This window comes from Sus scrofa, chromosome 4 (genome assembly GCF_054392235.1).
Source record: "Sus scrofa isolate SSC_HxYL_T2T_F1_AM1 chromosome 4, Sscrofa_HxYL_maternal_Yorkshire_Landrace_v2.0, whole genome shotgun sequence".
Lineage (NCBI taxonomy): Eukaryota > Metazoa > Chordata > Mammalia > Artiodactyla > Suidae > Sus > Sus scrofa.
Window position 1 is genome coordinate 136,108,843 of NC_139386.1, and position 25,100 is coordinate 136,133,942.

Genomic DNA, 25,100 nt, shown 5'->3' on the forward strand with positions numbered 1-25,100 from the left:
TTTCTCTTGAGCTTTCAAGAAAATGTCACAGAAAAAAAGGAAGAAATTATATTTAAAGGGCTTTTCATTCCATCCATTATATGATGGGACATCAAAAAGTATTCAGCAGACTCTGGGGTGTTGTGGGCACGTTCAAGCATCTCATTAGGTGGTTGTGAACAAATGGCCTTTTAAGAGGTCTTTTTGTGTAGGACTCTTGCTTATACCAAAAAAAAAAAAAACCTCTAAATGACCTTAAATTACTGACGAGAGGTGTGGTTTAAAAATCGCCTCAGGAACTTTCTGAAAACACGATGCCAGGAGCCTATCTTAGAAAGTTCTGATGTTCTGGGTGTGGGATCCGGCCCAGGTGTCTATGTTTTTTTCTGGGTGTGGGATCCATCCCAGGTTCTAGGTTTTTAAAAGCTCCACAAATGATTCTGGTGCACAGACTCCACTGCCTGCAAGGATTCCTGCAGCTCTCAAAAGCGCCTGTAGCTTAGGATCCTGAGTAATGTGCCCCAGCAAGCCAGTCACTGTGTACTAAAGGTACAGAATAGATTCCAGATAGAGGAAAAGTTAGAGAAACTTTCCAAATTAAAGCCATCGAAAGCTGGAAACTCCTGCTGCCTCGAGTTCAACATGGTGTGGCTTAAAATACAGCACCTGACTGGGTCATAACTTGAATGCCATCATTCAATCCACTTGACATACTAAAATTCTTTGTTAAAATATCGTGACCAAGAATTGCTAATGTTACCATTTTCTTTTTTTTTTTTTTTTTTTTTTTTTTTTGGTCTTTTTGTCTTTGTTGTTGTTGTTGCTATTTCTTGGGCCGCTCCCGCGACATATGGAGGTTCCCAGGCTAGGGGTCGAATCGGAGCTGTAGCCACCGGCCTACGCCAGAGCCACAGCAATGCGGGATCCGAGCCGCGTCTGCAACCTACACCACAGCTCACGGCAACGCCGGATCGTTAACCCACTGAGCAAGGGCAGGGACCGAACCCGCAACCTCATGGTTCCTAGTCGGATTCGTTAACCACTGCGCCACAGCAGGAACTCCACCATTTTCTGAAAATAGGAAATTTGCATTTAACACATGTTTCTATACCCTCTCCCCCAACACACATGAAAAAATCTAACAACAGGACCTGATTTTTTTTTTTTTTTTTTCTTTTTAGGGCTGCACCTGCAGCATGTGGGAATTCCCAGGCTAGGGGTCGAATCAGAGCAGCAGCAGCCCGCCTACACCACAGCCACAACAACCTACACCACAGCTCACAGCAATGCCGGATCCTTAACCCACTGATCGAGACCAGGGATCGAACCCAAGTCCTCGTGGATGCTAGTCGGGTTCCTTACTGCTGAGCCACCACGGGAACTCCAACAGGACCTGGTCTTGATGCGTGAACATTTGTGCCAGAGAGGGAAAAAAAGGTTAAACTTCACATCATCACTGATAGTGACAAATATTAGAGAAGCACTTACTTTTAAAAATAATCATATGTTGATTCTACTAAAGAAGCATTGTTGTATCAAAGGCCGAAATGGCTTCGAGGGCAAAGCGGACGACTTGGAATCCAGATCCATGGGTTCTGCTTCCGGCTCTGCCTCAGCTCCTCTCTCCTGTGCTCGGCCTTGGCCTGAACACAACAACGCTGAATTAGCCTCGCTAGGGAATGAGAGCTTTGTTCCTCATCAGAATTTCACGGTGGGCAGTCAAAGTGAAGGACCATGTCTCAAATTGGGCAGAAAGTCGCAATTATTGAATCGTAAAGCGCCCAGCAATGTAGATAGTTCCAAAGTGGGCCCACTGTAGCCTCTTGACCGCTGCGACATCCTCCTTTCAGTGGCTGGAAGTGATGGGAGACTGGCACTTAGCTGAACATTTTCACGCTGGCCGACGAGGGAAAGCGGCAGTAGACTCCGTCCGTCCTGGTTCCATTTTTCCTTGAGGAGGCTCCCCTGACACGTGCAGCTATTGAATTGGACGTGTGACAACATCATGTCCTAATTCATATATAAAAACCTGAGGGGAGAAAGGTAGGGTTTCCAGAACCTTTCATTGCTGTCTCTTCTGAAGAAAGACGTTTTCAAAAGGCAATTGAGAAGAGGCCACAGGAGTTCCCGTTGGGGCTCAGCAAGTTAAGAACCAGACATGGTGTCTGTGAGGATGTGGGTTCGATCCCTGGCCTTCCTTGGTGGGTTAAGGATCCAGTGTTGCCGCAGGCTGTGGTGTAGGTCATAGATGTGGCTCGGATCTGGTATTGCTGTGACTGTGGTGTAGGTCGGCAGCTGCAGCTCCGATTGACCCCTCGCTCAGGAACTTCCATATGCTGCAGGTGCGGCCTTAAAAAGAAAGAGAGAGAGAGAGAGAGAGGCCACAGATGCGTGTGAAGCTCGGCTTCTTGAGCCTCATAGAGCAGTACTCCCTGAGAGCATCTCTGTGAAAGATGTGGTCGCAGGCGCAGGGACACTGAGATGGATGAGGAACAGGACAGGGTCCAGGGTGACATCAAGCAAAGTCTTGAGTGGCACAGGGTCCTGGTGGAGGTGGTGGGAGTTTGAGGAGGGCGTGATCCCAGGGGCGGGAGTCAAAGTCTGAGTGATCCAGGATGACCAGCAAGCCGGGGACGCCCAGGGACACCAGACAGGACAATGGGGGATCTATCTTATAGCCAACAGACGATGGCTGGAACAGGGGGTGCGTGCGGGGAGAGAGGGAGGCAAGGCCGAAGAAGTGAGTGGGGCTGGTCCCCACTCAAAGGAATTGGGGTCTTCTTATCTGAAGGCTGTGGGGAGCCGCTCACAGTTTCTCAGCAAATTATAAAAGGGGAGATTTCAGCAAGAGCTCTCTGACGTTGTGCCTAGAATGACTAACAGGAAGGAAGATTCGGACTAAGAAAACTCGTTAGATACCATGACACGGTCCGGGAATAAAGGCGAGGAGGCCTGGACCAGGGGAAGCAGCCGCGGCCGTGGGGTGTGGGGTGCAGGGGGTGAGTTCTACTTAGAGGAGCAACGCAGCTGATGAGTCTGGAAGGTGGGAGGGAGAGGGAGCGGGTCGGCCCTTGGGCGGATAATCACAGCACTGCTGTTCTGTGCCAGGCACTGTTCCGGGCCCCAGGGGACGAGGATCGAGACGGTCCTTCAGAAATGGCTCCCAGATGGGGTGCCTTTGGTGGAATTCTCAGGAAAGAGCTCAAGCCCCCCTGTCCCCGTGAATTGGGTTCCCTCCCACACAGGCACAGACCGTGGGCAGAAGGCGTTGCTGGCTTTCACTGACCTAGGTTCGCATTTTGAGAGTTGAGCTGCCCTCGGACAGCTCCTGCTGCCAGCAGCTCTGGTGACCTCCGACGTGCAGGCCGGTGAGGCTCCAACGGGGTTGGCTCCCGTTTCAGTTTCCATTGGCAGAGGCTCATCTGAACTGGGAGTCTCTGTCCTTTACCCTTTCCCATTTATGTTTTATTATCTTTAGCTACTCGCTCTCAAAGCACAGGAAAAAAACCTCTTGAACATTTGCATGCTCCCATCTCGGGCAGTGTCCTGTTGTTTCTTGGCTGAACGGAGCTGGCAGAAGAAACCCAGGATGGTTTCTGCCTCATGGGCTGCAGCTGTCCATCGCAGCATGACCTGTGTGACACTCTGGCCAGGCCAACACCAGTGCCCAGTGCCCTTGATGTCGAAGGGATTAGGGACATGTGTCCGCTGAGCTGCAGGCAGGATGGCTGGGGCGGGGCTGCTGTTTCTCCCTGGACACCGCGTGTACTAAATGCCTGGGTGTGGATGAGTATCCTATTGCTGGGCCGAAGGCTAATAAAGCATATGGTAAAACGTAGCCCCCGAAGTGGAAGTGACATTTGACCTTCAAGTTGTTCTCCAGCTTCTGGGGAAAACACCCACGCTGTAGGTACGGCACTGCGACAGGGTCCTCCTTAGAAATAACGACGTGCAAGAGAAGCAGATTGAAAGTAAACTGCCGGGGGAGGGTCGATCAGGCGTTTGGGGTTAAAATATACGCACTACTGTGCATAAAGCAGATAGCTGGCGAGGACTGCTGTGGAGCACAGGGAACTCTACTCAGTGTTCTGTAATAACCGGGAAGGGAAGAGAATCTGAGTGTGCCGGGGAATCCCTTTGCTGTACATCTGAAATAAGCACAACATTGTAAATCAGCTGTGTTTCAACTTTTAAAATTTTAATTGTTAAAACAAAAAAGTACATTTGCCGTCACCTTCCTGCAAAAACCGTTCCAGGATTACTTCTCTGCTCGTAAGAATCGCTGTTTCTCCTTGTTTTCCTCTTTCAAAATGTCACGTTAGTCCAGCAATCTTTAAGAATATTTCTAAATCTGTGTTTCATTTCTGGTCACTGCTGTACTTGCCTCGGTATCACTCAAACACTTTCTGCCTACAGATGTAAAAAGCTTGGAGGGAGGTGACAACAAGCCACTGGAGATAGGTGACAACAAGCCATTCCCTTTTATCTCTTTTTGAAGTGGGACCAAGTTCAACGCTGTGACCGTATGTCCAGAGATGACTCTTGGTACAGAGTCTCAAAAGGGAAAAGCTAATTAGGAGCTACATGAAAGGTGTCTGTTACATTCTGTGCACATTTTCTTTTTTTATGATTTTCATTTTTTCCATTAAAGTTGATTTACATTCTGTTACATTTTTATCTTTTCCATTAAAGCTGATGTGCAGTGTTCTATCAATTTCTACTCCACAGCAAAGTGACCCAGTTTTATATATATGTGTGTGTATTTTTCTTTTTCTCACATTATCCTCCCTCCCGTTCCACCACAGGTGACTGGATATAGTTCCTGTGCACACTTTCTAATCTTTCGTGTCTTTTCCTGTCCACACCCTGGCAAGTAATAAGAGCCCACTGTAGATGAGCTCCTAGCAGCGGTAACATCACTAAGAGTAAAAAGACTTTTGAGGTGTGAACATCATGCTAATTTAATGTGAAGAGTCCAAGTCAGTGGTTCGCGAGTGTTCTCGCACCTGAGAGTCACACAGCGTGCCCGTCTAAACGCACATCGCCTTTCTGGGGTACGCCAGAGGAAACTCTGCTACCACAACCCCAGCGTGGGGCCGGGGACCGCGGCACGATCCAGGTGCGGGAAATCCGTGGCCGCACCTGCAGGAGCGCGTCAGACACCAGCCGACAGCAGCATTTGAGGGCAGAGGCAGGAGACTGGCGCCGAGAGTCCCTCACCGTGTCTTTGGACAGAAAACGCCCCTCGTGTGGTTCAGAATAGCATCGTGGGGGTTCCCGTCGTGGTGCAGTGGTTAACGAATCCGACTAGAAACCATGAGGTTGCGGGTTCGGTCCCTGCTCTTGCTCAGTGGGTTAATGATCTGGCGTTGCCGTGAGCTGTGGTGTAGGTTGCAGACACGGCTCAGATCCTGCGTTGCTGTGGCTCTGGCGTAGGCCGGTGGCTACAGCTCCGATTCAACCCCTAGCCTGGGAACCTCCATATGCCGTGGGAGCGGCCCAAGAAATAGCAAAAAGACAAAAAAAAAAAAAAAAAAAAAAGAATAGCATCGTGGCGCGTGAAATGACTGGCACCTCCAACAACCAGCTCTCACGGGTAGGAAACTGGCAGAACGTCACTTGGTTATGGAAACACGAACCCCTGTGGAAAGCTAACTTTTCTTTGAAAGCCTGTGTCTTGGAGTTCCCTGGCGGCTCAGCAGGTTAAGTATCCACTGTTGTCTCTGCTGTGGTGGGGGTTCGATCCCTGGCCCAGGAACTTCCGCAGGCCAGGGGCTCAGCCAAAAAACCTACTAAAATTTTAAAAATAAAACCCAGTGTCTTTTTAGGGGGAGATGCTTGCAGAACAAACAGTCTCATGTATTGCATCTGGGGCCTTTCGAGTACGCGGTGAACACTCCATCTCATTAGGACCTTGGCTTTTAGACTTAAATGGGAAGGCCTGAAGCCCTGTGGCTGGAAAACAAGCTTGAGACTAAATTCTTCAAGTAGAAAGAGTGGAAGGTGGAGGGAAACGAGATCTCTGCTTGGGGAGGAAGTGCTGTGGTCGCGTCCCCGAGCTGGTGGGGAGAACCTGAGAAGGGGCCCCGTGGAGCACCCTGGCTGGTTGAAGCCAGAGCTTCAAGGACAAGTGCCCGTCGCCTGGGAGGCGGGGCCCGGGGGGCTCTCTGTCTGTTCCAACCCAAGGTTGAGCTCAGAGTCAGTGCACTTGGAGGAGGTTGATCAGGAGGTTAAGTTAGGAGGGTTTTAAGAGTGACGGGACCATGGCACACTGCTGAGCGCCTTCCCCGCGCAGGCCCGGCCCTTGGGAGAGCGGGGTGTGGCTGTGCCTCCGGAAGCTTCTGGTTGTCTGCTCTTCTCCCGGGGTTCCTTGGATGCGTTGACACAATCCGAGCTGAACAGTGTGTGTCGGTCACCCCAAGGGGCAGAGGTGCAGGCGCTGTGTGGCAGTGTAAATAGTGCCGCTCTCTGGACCCGGTGACTGTCAGCGTGTCGCCTTCTCCAGCTTCCAGGCCACCTTCCTCCTTATTGACTGAAGTTGGACTTTTCTCGGGGCTCTTTTGGCTGCACCCACAGCCGATGGAAGTTCCTGGGCCAGAGTTTGAAACTGAGCTACAGCTGCGGTAAACACCACAGCTGTGGGCAACACCTGATCCTTAACCCACTGTGCCAGGCCGGGGATTGAACCCGGGACCCAAGCCGCTGCTGTCAGATTTGTAACCCACTGTGCCACAGTGGGAACTCCAGACCTCGAGTTTTCATGAGCACATTGCCACTTGCTATGAAAGCAGAGCATAGATGTGTGGGGAGCAACCCCAACTCAGACATCTATGTGTTTTTGAAAGCTCCCCCCACCCCCCGACGACTCTAATGTGTAGCCAGGGTTGAAGACCACCGGCCTAGAACATTCCTCAAGTCAGGGAATACAGTTCGTTTGCACAAGACCCCCTGGTTCAGATCCCGAAGGGAAGAGAGCCTCCGTCCCTCGGGAGTGGAGGAGCGGCTGGGCAGGAGTTGACATCGGTCCTTCGTCCCACTTACATTCTCTCCACCCAAGCAAGGTCACTAGAAAAGGCCTGCTCTGAGCCCGGGACCTCGGACCTATCCAGGCTCTGCGGTTCACAGCCTTTGTGTGGTTTTAGGTAAATCTCTTACATTGTACATCTCTCTGAACCTCCGTGAAAGAGAAGCTGGCTTGGTAATTTCCAGATGTTTCCCCAGCTGCTCTTCTTATTCCTTGTGCCTCTTGGTGGGCTCTAAGATGCCCTCACTTTCCCAAGTTCTGAGGCTTCCTTATCAACATTTACTGTCTGAAACCACGCGAGGTCAAGCCCAGAAGGAAGCCGCGATTTCTCCTCCCTGTTTCAGAAGGGTGACACCGAAGTGCAGAGAGCCCAGGTGACGCCTCCCACAGAAGTCATCAAGGTGGAGGTGGCTGCTTTCTTCAGCAGCCCTGGCCTGGTTGTCAGTGACAGGGAACTGGGGACACGAGATATGTGGGGCCAAGGGCTGTTTTCTTAAATTCCAATTGATTTCTTCTCAGAGAGCCTAGTAATTCAGAGGAGGAAGAGAAAACAGCATACTTATCTGGAGGTTTGCTTTCTCTCTCCTTTTCTGGTTATTTTTCCTCTGGTTTCCCATAAGTGTCTGTTCTTCTTTTAAAATATGTGTCATTTGATAACTTTCTCCTAAAACCAGTGGTTCTCAACCAGGGGCAACTGTGCCCCCACGGGGAGCATCCCGCAATGTCTGGAGCTATTTTCATCATAATGTGACCCGGGGGTGGGTGGGGGATGCTGCTGGTGTGGGGTGGGTAGAAGCCAGGGACGCTGGAAAACATCCTGCAAGGCACAGGACAGGCCTCACAGCAAAGAATTCTCCAGCCCGTAATGTCAGTAGGGCTAGGTTAAGGAACCCCATCCTAAAGAAAGAGTGGGCTTGGCCAGCCCTGTCTCCCAGAAATCTCAGCTTCTCGGCCGAACCCTTAAGGTGCTTATCCCTGCTGCATTTAGCGAGAGCACTGACTCCTGAAGATCAGGTAGTTCGGGACAGCAAGTGTGTTTGTTCCTCAGAAGCAGGGAATTTAATCGCTATATGCAATCCCAGTATTTATCAGATTTCTGTATAACATTGTTTATAGGCACTGGAACTCTTCACATATATGTACAAAATGTAGTAACTGTAAGACACGCAGAGGAATTGCCTTCATGCGTGCAAAGCCTGCAGAGGTGCTTGTTACCAGCCTCTGAGAAAAGCGGACCCTAGGTCCCTAGACGTTGGGATGGCCAGGCTCCTTCCTGGACAGATTCAGTGGGAGATAAAACAGGTCCTCTTCTGAGTATGTGCGTGTGTAAAACATGACCTGCAGAGCCCACAGCAGGCGGAATAGGGGTCCCATAAGGAAAGGGAGCCAGGAAAAAAAAAAGATGAGCTAGAGGAGTAGAAGACTTAAACATTTAAAAATTTTTTTATTTTGATTTTTATTTATTTTTTTGTCTTTTTAGGGCCGCACCCGTGGTATATGGAGGTTCCCAGGCTAGGGGTCTAATCGGAGCTGTAGCCGCCAGCCTACACCACAGCCACAGCAATGCCGGATCCTTAACCCACTGAGCGAGGCCAGGGATCAAACCTGCATCCTCATGGATGCTAGTTGGGTTTGTTAACCGCTGAGCCATGACAGGAATTCCTCAACTTTTTTAAAAATTAGGTTTATTGAAATATAATTTCCATACATTAAAATTCATAAGCTTTAGGGGAGTTCCCATTCTGGTGCAGCAAAAACGGAGCTCACTAGGAACTGTGAGGTTGCGGGTTCGATCCCTAGCCTCACTCGGTGGGTTAAAGATCCCGTGTTGCCATGTAGGTCACAGACACGGCTCGGATCCCACATTGTTGTGGCTCTGGCGCAGGCCGGTGGCTACAGCTCCCATTAGACCCCTAGCCTGGGAACCTCCATATGCCTCAGGTGCAGCCCTAAAAAAAGAAAAAAATAAATAAATAAAATAAAAATAAAAAAATAAAATTCACAAGCTTTAAATGTACAGTTCAGTGGGCTCTGACAAATGTATACAGTTGTGATAAGCCAATAGAACTTTTAACTTTATTTGAATCTTTTACAAGAAGCTTGTGCTTTGTACTGTTTATAATTTTGATTTATGATTGAAAAGCATGTTTTTCAAAGAATTGAATTGTGTAATCATACCTTGCCTCTTTTCATAAAAGCGGCTTACACAGATGCCTGAAGTAGAGCAACATAACGTGACTGGAAATGAAAGGGAAAGACAGTGTGAGGGGAGGGGATTGAAATTGGAGCCGAGTGCAGAATGCAGGCTGTGACTCCTCATGTCCTCTCTCCACATAGCCCCGTCAGCTTTAAGCGTCCAGCCGGCCTCTGTGAAAAGGGAAACCAGATCATCTCTCGTCTGTTTGAGAGCGTCATTGAGTTTGGGCTCCTATTCATTCAGTGAACCCAGCTTGTTATCCTTCCTTTTAAGCACTCATGACACTTGCACCGTCAGTGTACTTCATAAGTTCATTGAAGGCTAGTCCCCAAGAGTTGTCTGCCCCTGAGGAAGCAAAGGTCACATGAGCCAGACCTGAAAGCCAGTTGTCCATGTCACTAGCAAAGAGGGTGGAGGGCGCTTCAGAGCAGCTTTCCATGTGAGGTCAGCTCCTGCGGAAATTCGGGAACTACGTCTTGTAAAACCATGAAGTCTCCTGTACGGGGCCGTGCTTTGCTGGAGCCCGGTCCTACCAGCTTGCAGGGACCAGTTGTTACATGTTGGGGAATTCTGACAGCTGGTTGTTCAACACACCCATTATTAAAAATCGAATTCCACAAACTTATGCTTAAATTTTGTTCAAAACAAAGTTAATCAGTATTGAATATTCATCACTTCCTGCTTCCATGACCGCATTTTGCCATCAGCCCCGCTCTCACACCGGTCGACGCACTTGGTGACGGATGGTCTGTGACGGCGGCCGGCTCGACCCTCCCAACTTCATCGTCACATCACATTGGCCACTTGAAACCGGCCACGGTGAGAATGTTCGCGCCACAGAAAGCAGCAAATGCTACGAAACAGGACTTGATTTATGGTTTAGTGATTGCCTAGACATAAAAAAGTGATGGGGAAATTTTTCGTCACGCAGGCTTAATGTGAAACAGTTCCTTTGCACTGAGGAACCGATCTTACAGTATCCAGCAAAGAAGGCACTCAGGCCACTGCCAGACAGGGGACTTGCAACATATGTCTTCATTGTTTCACTTGTCTTATTCATTAACGTAAACGAGAATATCACCCAGTAGCCAGGTTGGAACTTCGCTGATTTGTCAGCTGCAACAATGAGACTGGCCTCGACTGCATCAGCTCTGCAGAAATCAACAAAGCATTCCATGAGAGTCAATTGGCAAGATGAAATTTATACTCAAGAGTACTGAAGATATTATTTGTAAGTTGTATGTTACCCGTCCTTATAATTCATGAACTTGTGCAGATACTGTGCATATATTTCCCCCCCATTTTCCAGCACATCACTGCCTGGAGCTGGCCTAGAGGACAGCTAGGCAGAGAGAGAGAATCCGAGGTCCCGGGGAAGGCTTTCTTCACATCCCAGGAAAAAGTGCTCTTTGTGTGCACAGACTGTTTCGTAAGGCCAGGCAGCCCTTTCTCAGACCGCCAAGTGGACGGGGCAGAGTTGTGAATGCCTCAAAGCATAGGGGTCACAGGTCCTGCAGTGGAAAGACCATATTTAAATGCCTCCTCTACCGATGAAATAACCAGGGAGTCATTTGCTTATACAAAGACTAAGCATTAATCCTGGAGGGACGGATCCGGTGAACAGGGCGGGTCCTGGGCCTCCAAGCACAGTGTGCCTGCTGGGCCAGTTCTCGCCTCCCTCCTGGAGCCTGTGGCTCTGCTGCTCTGGAGGTGATGACGCCTCTTCACGCACTGCCTATTTCTGCTCCCAAAGGCTTTGCTCTTTCATGCACTTCCAAAGCAGAATAGTTAGCGCTTGGAAAACCAATCTATATGGACTTCAGGGGCCGGACTTTGTCTCAAATTCATTTAAATGCGAACTTTTAAAACTAGGTCCTGTCCAATCAGTTGTCATCTCTGAGAAAAACAGCCCGCAGGCTGTCGGTTAGTGGGCTCTGGGTCGAGCCTTTCACAGGCTCTTGGCAAGTTGGTAGATTCTGGTGTGACTGGGAAAGGCAGGCATTTGAGGGCAGACTCACCTGGACCCAAATCCTGGATTCCTGTCTTAATGTGTGACCTTGGACAGGTTACTGGGTTTATCTGAACCTTGGCTTTCTCACCGGTAAAATGAATTGATAAGAAAGAAATGTGTGAAAATAGATGACCCATCAATAAATAGAAGATCGCTCAATAAATGTTCCAGTTTCTTGGGAGCTCCCGCCGTGGCGCAGTGGTTAACGAATCCGACTAGGAACCATGAGGTTGCGGGTTCGGTCCCTGCCCTTGCTCAGTGGGTTAATGATCCGGCGTTGCCGTGAGCTGTGGTGTAGGTTGCAGATGCGGCTCGGATCCCACGTTGCTGTGGCTCTGGTGTAGGCCAGTAGCAACAGCTCCGATTAGACCCCTAGCCTGGGAACCTCCATATGCCACGGGAGCGGCCCAAGAAATAGCAAAAAGACAAAAAAAAAAGTTCCGGTTTCTGGCCATCGAATGACCCAAGGGAAACAAAGATCGCCAAGCTCCCGCACCCGGGGGAGTTAGTTTTCGATGATGAGATTTCGGGAGCTGAATTTAGGGTCAGCTGTCAGGAGAAGCATGGCCTCAAAAGCCACGGAGCAGCTGACTAGGACACATATTCAAGAGCTCAGACTCGGGTCATGGGAGACCTGCCCCTGCCACGGAGCTAGTCCTATTGGATGCAGAGCAGGGGTGAGAAGGGAGGGTGGGGTCCCCGACTTGGCATTTGGAAGGGGTGCTTCGGTTTGATCGTCTTTCCTCTCCACCCCTGAGGTCAGAAGCTTCAATCAGGGCTGTCAGTCCTCCAGGGCAGCTCCCTCGTTCTTCTGCCCTCGACCTGCTCCTCAGCCCTCCCGAAGCTCAAAGGGGGCCTGGCGAGGAGAGGGGCTTCCCAGCCTTCCACTGAGGCCACTGTTTTTGAGAATCCCTCCCAGGAGTGGTTCATGTGGCTTGTGGTTGTCGTTTGAAGGACAGAGGAATTTTTTCCCCCACATATCCACTGGGCCATGTGATCTGAGCAAAAGCAACAGATCCAAATGTGAGAGCTAATTTGTGGAGCAAAATGTCAGCTAGCTTGGAAGGGGGAAAATTTGGCACTGAAAGTGTGCCCAGATTTAGCCAAAAGGAACCTTGTTCTTAGGATCCGTCAAGCCCATCAACTCAGAGATGTCGTTCAAAGACAACCTTTCTCAGATTCTGTCCCTTTTGAGCTGATCCAAGGAAGGACTATAAAAAATGAAAACATGGTATCAATTCTAGAATATGATTCATAGCTATTTGACTCAGCCTTAAAAGGACTGCCAGGACTGGATGCCTGGTGTATGTCAGACTTTCAATAAACTCTTGATGGGTGGATAAATACATGTATGAATGATTTTAGATCTCCAGGAGCAATGAAAAGCATGCTTGAGATCTCAGTAGAATCTATAATGAGTTGCTTTGTGGAGTTGGCTAGGTTTGATGTGGTGGGATGAACGCATGTGTGCATTTCACAGGAAGATCGATTATGAGCAAGGCCACACTGCGCTGTTTCCTCAACTCTTCAAATGCCTCCTCCACAGCGTTGCTTCGGGACGTGCCCCGTGTGTCCTCCGCCGTCCTGTGAAACAACATAGCCCAGGAATTTTTTTCAAAGTAATTGATGGAGAACAAAGAAACATGAGTAACAAGGGGGAGAATGAAGCTGCCTCCCAAACTTTTGGATGAGAAAATTCCCAGAAATGTTGGAAACTGCCGGAAATGCCTGCTAGCTAATGCAACTGGCCATGCAAATTCTCTTGGGCTGAAAGCCAGAGCTTCCCACTCTGTTTTGTGACAGCTCCCTCTGGGGAGCAAGCCTGGCCCCTCCAAGCCAGCAGCTGTGTAACAGACGCCCCCTCGCCCGGTGGTGACTCGAGGGGCCATTTCCTTTCTCTGGACACCTTCTTCCTCGGGGAGGTGCCTGTGGCAGGGGGGAGGCTGACTTTGCTCCTACTGCTGCCTCAGCTCTCACGTGCTCGCCTTGCCCTAAGTTGCAGATGGTCATCTGAAGGCTGAGCCAGGGGCCATTTGCCTTTGCATCTCTTTCCCCTTCCCACGTGTACCCAGGCCCCCTTCGCGCCCGGCCTGAAGGGGGCGTTCCAGGAGGGCAGATGAATTGAACGAACCCCACCGTATGCAATCTTGATAATAACTAGTCTCCTTACACAAAGTGGAATGACTCCAAGGGGCAAAGGCAATTAGAGCATCAGCTTGGCCTCCCAGACCTTCCCCCCAAAGCCCTGGAGGACTGCGTGATCTGAGCCCGGGCCTCTCCAGCAGTTGCAGCCGCCTGTGGATTTAGGTGCTTTCTCCTTTCCTTTCTGGCTCCCAGCACAGCAAGAAGCAGGAAATAAGCCCCAGGGGTTAAAAGAACCCTTTACACAGAGTTCTGAAGCAGTTTAGGAGAAAAATTTTGAAACACAGAACTAAACATCCCAGCAACCAACCAACCACATTCTTGGGATATTTGAAATGATGCTCATCTGTTAACAAAGGATTCTGTGCATCCGCAAAGTGGAAGCAAAACCTCTTCCCCCTCGCCCCCGCCTCCCTGTGACTCAGTCCTGATCCTCAGAAGCCTGAGCTCTTTGAGGTGAAGCCCTGCCAGGCGGTGGCTCGCCTCACAGCTTCCTATCCCCACGTCTCTCCGTCCACCCGTGCCCAAACACCCCATCCCACATCCCCGAATCCCCATCACCACATTCCTGCATCCCCTACCCCCCACAGCCCCACAGCCCCCCATCCCCACTTCCTCTCCACCTCCACCTCCACATCCCCGCACCCCCCACCCCACCCCCATCCCCACCCCCCATCCTCCCAGCCCCCACATCCCCCCACCTCCATACCCCCATCGTCCCAGCCCCCACATCCCCCCACCTCCATACCCCCCATCCTCCCAGCCCCCACATCCCCACATCCTCACCATGCCTGTTCCAACACAAGAGAGGAAAGATGCTAGAGAGACATACAGTTTCCTGAACCTTTTTCTGAGTGTCCTCTCTGGATGGCAGGTGCTCTGCTGTATATGCACGCATCCCCTGAACCCAACTCTAAATAAACACAGGCTGTCTTATTCAGACAATAACCACAAGTAAGAGAAAAGAAATCACTGACAGGAAGAGAGAAACCTGTTCTTTGTCCCCAAACACAGAAACCCTTTGTGTTTAGAATAAGCACCTTTAGCTCCTTCGTGGGAAAGAAATTGTACTTTTTAATTTATTATCTATATTTGCCACTTCCTAAGTCCTTTTAATTTGGAAAGACTACACCTGACAGAGCTTTTGTGTCGTTATTTCCCACAGGTAAGCAGAACCACTCACTGCTCCGAACAGGGTCCGATCTGTTATCAAAAGTCCGTCCTTTTGGCACACTTTTTAACCTGTCTTGAGACGATAACCCTGGGACCTTGATAAACTAATTGAAAAGCTTCTCCTGAGGGGGCTTTGCTGGATTTGTTAAGATGTTTACTTTACGGGTCGCTCTCAGTGGACTTCATCAGTGAATTACTTTATGTATTCCCAGCATTAGATTATTTCCCCACTGAGGACACTGCAGTTCCTTTCTGAACAGAGATGAAAAGCGGAACTGTCTTCAGGCCGTGCTAGGTTGGGTCCTGGCCCGTACGTCCGAAATTTCAGGAACGTTCCCACCAGAAGTTAAGAAGTCCAAGGCCCGGAGGAGAGGGAAACACGAGAGTGGGGAAAACAGAGACTCGAATTTCACGTAAATGCCCTCAGCTGAAGAACAACAGCGCAAACAGCCGCGGGCACGAGGCGGGCATTCCTCCCACGAGGAAGCGGGTGGTGGAGAGGGCCCGTCACGCCCCCCGCAAGGGAGCCTTCGGCCGGGGGCTCCGGGACCCCGGGCCCTGTCTGCAGGGGGGCGCCGCGCGGAGCCTCCGCTGGACGGAGGCCGCCCGATGACACCTTCGGTGACGCTTCCTCCAGAACGGACGGCGGTCCTCGCGGCGGCTCCGCGGTTCCCAGCGGACGCGCCCGAGCCAGGCCGGGAGGGGGCATGTGCTTTCGCTCAAGACGGTGCGTGGTCCGCCTGTGCCACGAGCCCAGATGCGCCCTTCACTCACAGCACGCGCTCTGGAGACGGAGGTTTAGGAGGTCCCGTCGTGGCGCAGTGGTGAACGAATCCGACTAGGCGCCATGAGGGGGCGCGTTCGATGCCAGCCCTTGCTCAGTGGGTTAAGGATCCAGCGTTGCTGTGAGCTGTGGTGTAGGTCGCAGACGCGGCTCAGATCTGGTGATTCTGTGGCCGTGATGAGGCCGTCAGCTACAGCTCCAATTTGACCCCTAGCCTGGGAACCTCCATGTGCCGAGGGAGCGGCCCTAGAAAAGGCAAAAAGACAAAAAAAAAAAAAAAAAAAAAAAAGAGTGAGGTTTAAGGACAGAGCTGCCACAATAGCGCATGGGCTGCGGGCTGGAGACGAAGCTGGCTCGGCCGGTCATGGGGTCTTAAAATACTGGTCCTGATGAAGCTTCTGGGGGGCGCCTAGTTCCGTTCATTATCTTCACCGCCCTGTCACCCAAGTGCATGAAAGACTGTTATTAGCGTGATTTTATAGAGGAGGAAACCAGAAGTCAAATGCTGAATGTCTTTAGCTCACGAAGGACAGAGCTGAGGCTCAAACCCAGGCTTACTCCAGAGTTCATCACCCTAACATGCCCCCCCCACACACACAAGGAAAGGGAAGCTGCTATGATGGTGTTTGAAAGCAGCGAAAGGAAGTCTGCATAAAATATAATGAAAGAGTAAAATTCGTAACAGCAGAGAGCAACCTGGTCTGGCTTTGTTTTTGCTCTTAAATAAGCCTCTTCATGTTCTTTTTGGGCACGTCCCTTTCATAAAGAGGACGAAGCTGAATACGTTGTCCATTTGCTTAGACTCAGTCGCCACTGTCCGTGTGTGGACTAGAGCTAACCCGTGCCAGTGTGGGGGCCGCCCTGGGTCTCTTCCCCAGGAAACACTTAAATTCCTAAGTGCAAGAGGGAGGTCCAGTCAGGTCCGGTTGTAGCTTTTGTCACAGGAGGGCCACACGTGAGAAGAGGATGAATGGTACGATCGCCTGAAAAAATTCCACAACCTGAAGGTTGAGAGTTAAGCTTTCTTTGGGGTGAACTTAGGACTTAGGCCCGGGAGACAGCCTCTGCGGCCCTGGGGCACCGCTCTGACGCGGTGGGGGGAGTAGGACGTGTAGGGGTTTTTGCAGCACAAGACAGGAAGCAGGAACAGAGGAGCCCTGGGCTCCGGAAATCGTTCCTTCCCTGGCTCTCGGAGCCAGGATCCTGAGTGTGCACAGCCTGCGGGGCTCGCCGCTCTCACTGGAGGGGACTGCATTCACAGGGGACTGTGACATTCGCCGGGCTGCAATCCCCCCCAGGGGAAAAGGGGGACCCTCAGGATGTGATAAAGGTGAGGGGAGGTGCCTGCAGCACACACACATTTTACAAACGTTGTGCCTGGTCTCCTGAAGGTCCCTGCCAGTCACGAGGAGCAGACGACCCCAGGAAGGATTTTAGTATTTGTCTAGATGTGAGGAGATGCGAGCATCAGGCACATAAATTCTTCTCCTAAAAATCTCAGACTATCTGAAGGCCCCTTCTTCCAGTTCTCCCAGAGCACAGAGGGTCTCCACCCTGAGCTCCCCCGGCTGCTGCATGGTGGCAGCTGCAGTGGCTCACAATTTACTCCAGGTAGAGGTTGCTGGCAAGGACCAGACTTCAGTTCACAGTCCATGAGCGAACAAGTGAAAGCATCGGGTGAATGCAAAAAAGTCAGTGACGTGTCTGTTCTATCGAAGGAAGTCTTGCTTGCTCTGTTCTGCTCCGGTTTCGGCTGAGACGCCCTCCTGCGACCCCTCCTCATTCCCTCTTCTCCCAGCAACAGTTTGTTCCAGCTAGCCAGCCGGGAAGAGTGTGCGCCCTGACCTGACCCGTGCAGGGGACGGGTCCATCCCCTGCATTAGGGGTGAATAGGGCGTCTCCTCTCCTCTGCGCACCTTCTGCAGAAGGAAAGAGCTTTGTCGAGATCTCCCCGGGCTCACGTGTCTCACTTTCTGACACTGACACTCCGAGCCAGTCATTTTTTTCTCCAACACATGGTCGTTTATAGGAAAGAGATTCTGCCGCAGCTCTGGAGGGAAGAAAGAGAGCAGAGTGAAACGCTTCATCAGGAAGTTTGGAGTGGCCCAGATCTGGGTTTGAATCCACCTGGGCGGCCTCGGTAGGTTGCCTGGCCTCCCTCAGTGCAGTCTCTTCATCTGTAAGCTGGGGATTTGGGGATTCGGTATTAAAGATGCAGAGTTTAGTGGGCGCTCTGTTGGTTCTTACCCTAATAACACTCTGAGTATCTGACGGTCTCCTCCGACAGGCTGGGACCTCCTAAAAAACGGGATTTTCGCCCTGGATCTCTGTGTCTCTGGGCCCCTGACGCAGGGCTTACGCTCATCCCCGCTCCTACGTGTCCTTCTCTTGAAGGGCATTCCCCTCAGATCACTCCTGGCTCATGTGCCCTCGACAGGGTCCCCACCAGGAGAAGGGAGCCGGCCGGGGGGCCTTGCTGTCTGGGCTCTTCACAGGGTCTTGGGAACGAAGTTGCCGGGAGCCTCCCGCCGCCTCTGCCCCCCGCACTCGTTTCCCTGCCGGGGCCGCCAGGGCTGAGGGCGAGCGACCTCTTCAGGGTCCGGTGTCCACACACATACCGAGGGGTCATGGAAGACCCAGCCGGAGAGGGAGCTCGAACCCGACGGTGAAAGATGCTGTTGCACCTTCACCGCGTGACGCGGCGGCAGGTTTCTGAAGACGCGCAGGTCACGACGAGGCGCGGACAGCGTCCACATGAGCAGAAGCCCAGAGTCCCTCTTGTTTTCATTTGTGGTGTTTTGACCTTTTTGGCGTGTGGGGAGGGGGAAGGGGGAGAGGTGGTTTTTTGCGTTTTTGTTTTAATTTGCGGAGGGGCTGAAGATGAGGTATCAAGAGTTTAAACTCTGTGAAGATTTCATTTTTTTCTTATTTTAACATGATTTTATAGAAAGGTGCTGATGGATGCTTCCTTCGATGAACAGACCTGCTCAGTTGTTTTTTTCTCTGAGTTTGGTCCAGGGACCATCTGCCTCTGAATTGCCTGGAAGGCTTCAGAATACAAATTTCTGTGCCACACCTCAGATCTGCCAAGCCAGGATCCTCGGGGGTGGGACCTGGAAATGTGATCTGAACATGATCTGAACATTCTCTGGGGCATCTGGGCGTTCACTGTGTTAAGGGCAACACCTGCCAGCGGCAAGCAAATTCCATTGTAATGTGCCCAGAAGTGGAAATTGTGTGTGTGCGTGTGTGTACAGGCGCGCAGTTATTGCTAAATCAGGTAAGGGACCATTCTCATCCCTGCGGGGCCCTTTCTCCCTCTAGACCAGAGCAGCCCCGCTTGCTCAGCCAACGTTGTCATCAAAACCCGAGCTGGGCCTTTTTCTCCGTGTCTTTCTGATAGACCTTCTGAGCAAAACTAGAAAAAAGAATCGTTTTTTAAAACTTAGAGACAAACACGTATTTTGAAAGAAGAACCTTTGCAGGTCTTCCAAAGAATCCCTAGGCGGCACGGCCCGCCCAGCCAGGCGGCAGGGTGGCAGCCACATCCATCTGCGGTCCCCTTCCGGTTCTGTGCCAGGAGGGAACAGGCGGGAACTTCAGCCCCGGGGAAGCTGCTCGGGTGCGACCTTCAGCCCCGCTCTGCCCTTGCCAGGGCAGGCAGGGCGCTTGCCTCAGGCCCCGCATTGCTTCTCTTCCAGATCATGCAGCAGATGAGCGACCACCGCTACGACAAACTCACTGTGCCTGACGACACGGCCGCAAACTGTGTGTATCTCAATATCCCCGGCAAAGGCCACGTCCTGCTGCACCGAACCCCAGAAGAGTATCCCGAGAGCGCGAAGGTAAAGCCTGGTCCTGCCGCCCGGCCTTGCCGCCTAGGGAGTCTTCCAGGAGCTGGTGACAAAGGACAGGGGCTTGCTTTCCTCTCCACACATCACATCACCGGGAAGGCAGAAATCCCGCCGCAGCTGGGGCCAGAGGAAGGTTTATGTGACTCACTTCTCCTTAGTGTCCTTGGTCACTGAGGTGACCTTACCTGGTGTTCAGCCCTGGTCACACAGGTACTTGCAGCCTGGTCTGTGCTCTGGCTCTGATTAAGGGCCCCTCCTCACACTGGCAGCCCGTTCGGCCCAGAGACTGCAGTTGGGGGGTCACAGCGTCTCTGTTTCCTGACACCTCCAAGCTGCGTTTGTTTCTCAAGGCAGAGGAGGGTGAATGAGCCAGAGAGCGGGGTGCAGGGGTCGGGGCAGCACACGGGGCAGCAGAGGCACCGAGAGGACAGAGCAGGAAGAAGCATCAACGGAGCACACGTGGAATCGCCGGCCAGGCCTCCACGCGTTCCAGGCCCAGGGGATGCTGGTCTCAGTGGCATTCCTTCCTTCCCGCCCCTCAGGGCGCCCTGCCTGCCTCCTCTGTGTGAGTCAGTGATTTCGTCTAATCAGGCCAGGCAGCTAGGAGGTGACACCCACAGCTCCTTCAAGTGTCCATTTCATTTTTAGGCTTTTCACCATCTTCCTCTCTGCCCAGAGGAGCAAGGGATTTATTCTGAGCATTACAGAAGAGACTTTAGGAACCACTGATCTTTATATATATATGTGTGTCTTAAACTTTAAAATTTATATAAAATATTTTATGCCACCTTTTAAATGTGCAATAGTGTGTAATGACTAGGCTTGTCCTCATACTCAGGCTCCCCCTTGGCAAATAAAAAGAGCCAATGGGAGGGAGATAATTGACTTTACTTGTCGTGCCTGAAAGTGCGAGCCCGAGGGAAGTCTAAGCTGCCAACCTCAGCCTGCGGCTCTGCTCGCTCTCAGAGGAACACGGGTTCATACTTTGATGTGCATCAGAGTTGTTTCAAATACAGGGTCTTGGGACCCGCCCTCCCCCAGGATCTGTAATATCAGTAAGCATCCCGGCCATAGGACTCACTCAGAAAAACCCAGCTCTGGAGCATTCGAGCCTCTTCAGCCGCAGGAACCCTCTGATAACGGATGATTGTTAACGGCTCCTGGATTCAACCCTGGGTCTATCACGGAAAAACAGGGACCTCCCTGGTTTTGAGGGCTCCCCCTGGGCCAAGCTCTGTCCCGGGCTGCCTCATTATCTTATTCATTCCTTCCCGCAGCTCCGGGCGTCTTATTGCTCCAGTCCTACAGGGAGGTAATGGGGGGGGCACACCACTGAAATCACACTTGAAGCAGTAAGTGGACAGAACTGGAGCTGAACCCACGTCTGTGTAGTTCCAGCAATCCTAGATTAACCAGTCTACCAAATTTTAAGGAATAGATTACATCCTACAGAGGCACTGAAGATTGTTTTTAGGTAGTGTTTTCAAGTGATTTTGCTTAAAACAATTTTTTTGGCTTTATCTTCAGAGAAAAATCCGTCCACTGTTAATTTGAAGTTTTGACACATACTTTGTGTTAGTGTTAAAAGATGCTCTAAAATTCACACCTGTAATTTAAAAGCAGTTTGACCTGAAATCCTTCACTTTAACTCTATTTTGTCAAGTTTTTTCCAGCGGTGGTGTTAAGGAAAGAAGTCTTACAGTGTAGCTGCGAGGGTTGCAAAGTGTGGAGAGGCATCCTCAGACCGGAAGCCTGGCCACCGCCTTTCCCATAGCACTTAATCTCGCAATGACGAGGGCAGAGCAAAGGCATTTCTAGAAACAACCGCATTTCTGACACATCTTTGGCTTTGAGGTTAGACGCAGAGCTGGTGGTTAACCGATGCCTGTAGCTCTGTGGGTACTGCTGTGGGCATGTGTGGGCTCGATTACACGTGTCACCCGGGGCTCAGCGGCTGGAAAGCCTGACCTCACCGGGGCGGGGGCGGGGCTGGGGGCGCCGAGGGCGGAGCAGGAACCGAACCCTCCCGTCTTCTTTTCCTCCTCCCGGCTCGCAGGTATACGAGAAGCTGAAGGACCACCTGCTGATCCCAGTGAGCCACTCGGAGCTGGAAAAGGTGGACGGGCTGCTCACCTGCTGCTCGATTTTCATCAACAAGAAGGCAGACTGCTGAGCTGCGCCGCCCGGGCCGCGGCCCTGCCGGGAAGGCGGTCCGTCCCGCCGCGTGGACAATCTCCTCCGCCACCCTCGCGCCACTAACTCCCGCCGCCAAGTCTAATCGCTTCGTTCTGCACCTCCTCCCCGCCCCCGCAGTGGTACCTAAACTGTGGATTTGCTCAGCGAATTAAGCAATCTAGAAAATCTAGACCGAATGAAGTATTGAAATGATGAATATGCTAGTAAGGAGACTCATTGTGGTGATTGTATTCGCAGCGTGAGAATCATTTAGTTGCCAGTTCGTGCGGAGGAACAGCTCCTGGATCAGTCAGCTGAGCTGGCTTGGTTTTTTCTGTGTCATTAATCATCCTTGGCTCGTGTGACGCTCCCTGGTCCATGGATCCTCCCCTTTGCCCTCTTTTCCTTCTTCCGGAGTCTGAAGACTTTCCCCACTTCTCCCGCTTCTGCCATAGTCCCCTTGACCTTTGGGCAGGATCCGGGGTCCTGCCTTCTGCATACCTTTCAGGTCAGACCCTGTCTCTCATCAGTCTTATCTGCCCCGTGGCTGCATCTTCTGCCCCCACCCCCACTGTCCCCCAGAGGACAAAACAGGCCCCTCACAGAACCGCAACCTTGTTTGGGGGTGAGCTCACTGACCCGAGGCACATGGGGGGGGGGGCTACAGATCTAAATCGAGAAGAAGCAGGGCACCACGCCCTGGGTGGGTCTCTAGGGGACTGAATTGGGAAGCCCGGGAACATCTCACAGTTCCGACACTTTAGAAATTCTTCAGGTCACATTCCATGGATTTTTGCCTCCTTACTGGTCCTCTGCAGACCTTGGGGAAGAGACTTATCTTTTCCTTTCAACTCACTTCCACTTCCCCCCATTGTGACTCACCCCGTTACCAGCCTTCTCCCCTGTACCATTTTCCTGATCCTCAAAGTTCTCTCTTTCGAAAGAGACATTGCATCTAAAAACGAAGAGTGAGGGCCTGGCGTGAGCCACACGGCACATGTTCAGGACATGGGAGCCTTGGTGCTTGAAACCAGCGGCAGACCATAGCCAATTCTGCTGGGAAATACCCGTGAGTATTTGCTGTGGATTCGGTCAGAACGTCTTTCCTCTCTAGGCTTCCATTACACCCCCTCACACTGACACGAATCTCGCCGCAAAGAACAGTGCCGCAGTGAGGATAGTTGTCTTTTACTTAAACCCGAAAGAGTCTGCCTTTTAGGGGGCCACAGCAGTGGCACCCTCCAAGGGACGGTGACCCATCAGGCTTGTGCTCCAACTCCCAGCTCATTGCCTCTTTCCTGTCCCGCCTGTGGCTCGCTTCCGAATCAGGGAGGTTGAGAAACGCCGCTCCAGGTGTCACTCTGCTCCCCCACGTGTTTGTAATCAACCAGCCGTCCTGTTCGGGACCCAGAGAAAACGCCTTTGTCCACTTCGCCTCCCCGGGCAAAGGGCAGTGATAAAACCTCTGCGCAAAGCAAGGCGTCCTTAACCACCATCTCTTTCATTTGTTTGGTAGTTTTATGTCATAATTGGAAGAAATTCCCTCCCCTCCTTCTTTTCGCTTCACTTTAAAATTCGTATCACATGGAAATATCATAATTTTATGCATCCGGTGACTGGAACATATTGCTGTTGTATTTCCAACTGTCTCATCGTGGGTGAATGATATGTTTTTCCCAGAGAGAGAATGAATGCTCCCCACATGCCCAGGCTAATGAAGGTAAATTGTCCTCAGCTTTTACGGGTGCCCCTCTGGGTTAAATCCCAGCCCTGACGCTGCAAAAGCAGAAGTCTTCCCTGGGAGTTCAGCATCTCAGAAACAACCACCGGAAACTAACTCATCAGCCACTTTAGGCTTCACAGTAGAGCTAACCGGCAAGTGAGTTTCATACCCTAATTCCATCATCCCGAATTAAAGAACTCTTCCCTGTTACGTTTGATCCATTGCGAGTGAAGCGATTTTCCTTTGGGACAGTTTGTCCTGCGGAAGCCTGTTCTCACTTCCCTCTCCTCTGCTGCTTTCCACCGTTCCTTCTCTTCGTCACAGGAAATCACTCAGATCTAGTGCCTCTCTACAGAGTCTTGCTCCACACTCCGCTACGCCGCCTACCAGCCTGGCTTCTCTGGGCTCCTCCTGTGATAGGATGTGAAAACCCAGACTAATTTGCAGCATCGTAGTATCAGGCCTTCGAGGCACGCATCAGCCTGCTGTTGTCTTGGAAGAGGAAGGATAGTCGCTCACCCCATTACGCAGGTTCTCCTCTTGTCCCTTGTATCTTACAAGAATAAAGGAGCTACTCTTGGACATTATAAAGGCGTTAGAAATTGTATTTAGCTAATTACAAGTTGAGTCAGAATCACTTGGTCAGTAAGATTCATCCTACTGAGGACTGTAGAGACGAGTGCATGAGTCGGGATTATTCTTCAGCTGTGATGGACTGCTGTAGAAATCAGCAAGCCGTCTCTCCCGGGGGTGCTGACTGCTCTTTCAAGCTACTCCCAACGGATTGCCAAGGCCATCTCTTCCTCTCGAAGGGGGACATAGTCTGTAGAGTAAAGACGGGGCACGTAGAGTTGCATGTTAGTCTCTGTCATTACTTACTCGCTAACGTTCTCCAGAACTCACGCGTGGGCTCCACATGCCGTTAGATTTGTGCGTTTTATCTTACTGACCATCCTGTTGCAGCCAGTGTTCAGTTATCTGCTCTGTGTGCCAAAACCAGTAATGCCTTTCATGGCCCTTTAGTGCAGACAAGATCTGCACTGATTAGTCTTTGCTGTCCTGATCTTACAAGTTTACCAATCACGATGGAATAAAGTGTGAGTTGTACTGTGATCAACAGCCTCTGTCTCTTTTTTGCAACAGAAACTGCTACCATTTCCTTGCTATCAGAGATGGGGAGTTTTGGGGTTCCCGTTGTGGCTCCATGGAAATGAACCCGCTAGTACCCATAAGGATGCAGGTTCCATCCCTGGGCTTGCTCAGTGGGTTAAGGATCCCATCGTTGCCATGAGCTGTGGTGTAGGTCACAGACACGGCTCGGATCCCATGTTGCTGTGGCTGTGGTGTAGGCCAGCAGCTCCAATTCTCTCCCAGCCTGGGAACTTTCATATGCTGCAGGTGTGGCCCTAAAAAAAAAAAAAAAAAAAAAAAAAAAAAAAAAAAAAAGAGCAAGTTTTTCCCATAGGCTGTGGGATTAGAAATACTGAACCTGCCAAGCAACTGCCATCAAAAGCTTGGATTAAAGTGATGATCGAAGGATGCTTCCTGCTTCTGGCGCATGTTATCCACGCGTGGTCAGGTCGTGGCTTCACATGTGCTTCTCCTCGAAGTGGCTTCCCTTTGCTCCTTTCACTCCTAACTGCTGTCAGCACCTTACAGTACGGCTCAGCTCACAGAGACAGCGGGACAGTTTTTTTCCTTTGCTCACGTAAGAGTTTATTTTTTTGTTTCTGTTTGTTTATTTTACAGTCAGCATCTTCTTCCAAATTTGAAGATTTTTTAGTGACGCTTTTTATTTCCAATAATTTTTTTCAAACTGAATGCAGCCTTCTTGTTCTCTTTTTCTGAGTGTAAAGATAATAACTGCTTACTGTAAAAATAAAAATCGAATCATACCAAAAACCCATAAAAACAAAAGTAAAGGGGGAAAAAAGTGACCCCCAATTTTGTCAGCTACAGACAGCCTCTGATGACATTTGGGAGAATAGTGTCACATCTAGAAGTAGGTGCAGATACAAATGTGGAGTCATTTTACATA

The 25,100-nt window shown here is 51.0% G+C and overlaps 1 protein-coding gene and 1 long non-coding RNA gene across 10 annotated transcripts in view; one reads left to right on the forward strand and one right to left on the reverse strand.

The window, feature by feature from the left end:
* Positions 1 to 24,175, forward strand: part of DDAH1 (dimethylarginine dimethylaminohydrolase 1) — a 132,140-nt gene extending 107,965 nt beyond the window's left edge. For 6 of the 9 annotated variants that reach the window (XM_021090342.2, XM_085024228.1, XM_013980506.3 and 3 more), the window contains 2 exons: positions 19,012 to 19,155; positions 21,221 to 24,175. In XM_021090342.2, the coding sequence (XP_020946001.1) occupies positions 19,012 to 19,155; positions 21,221 to 21,337 (261 nt within the window). In that variant the 3' untranslated portion in view covers positions 21,338 to 24,175. Of the gene's footprint in view, positions 1 to 5,447; positions 5,792 to 8,920; positions 11,375 to 11,587; positions 14,323 to 19,011; positions 19,156 to 21,220 lie in introns of those variants that run through there. The other 3 variants (XR_014844938.1, XR_014844940.1, XR_014844941.1) reach the window with 3 other exon arrangements.
* On the reverse strand, positions 5,358 to 11,648 carry LOC146404302 (uncharacterized). The gene is made up of 2 exons (XR_014844970.1): positions 8,930 to 11,648; positions 5,358 to 7,153 (listed from the first exon to the last, which is right to left on the reverse strand). It is a non-coding gene; the product is annotated as an uncharacterized LOC146404302 (long non-coding RNA).
* Positions 24,176 to 25,100: the final 925 nt, after the last annotated feature.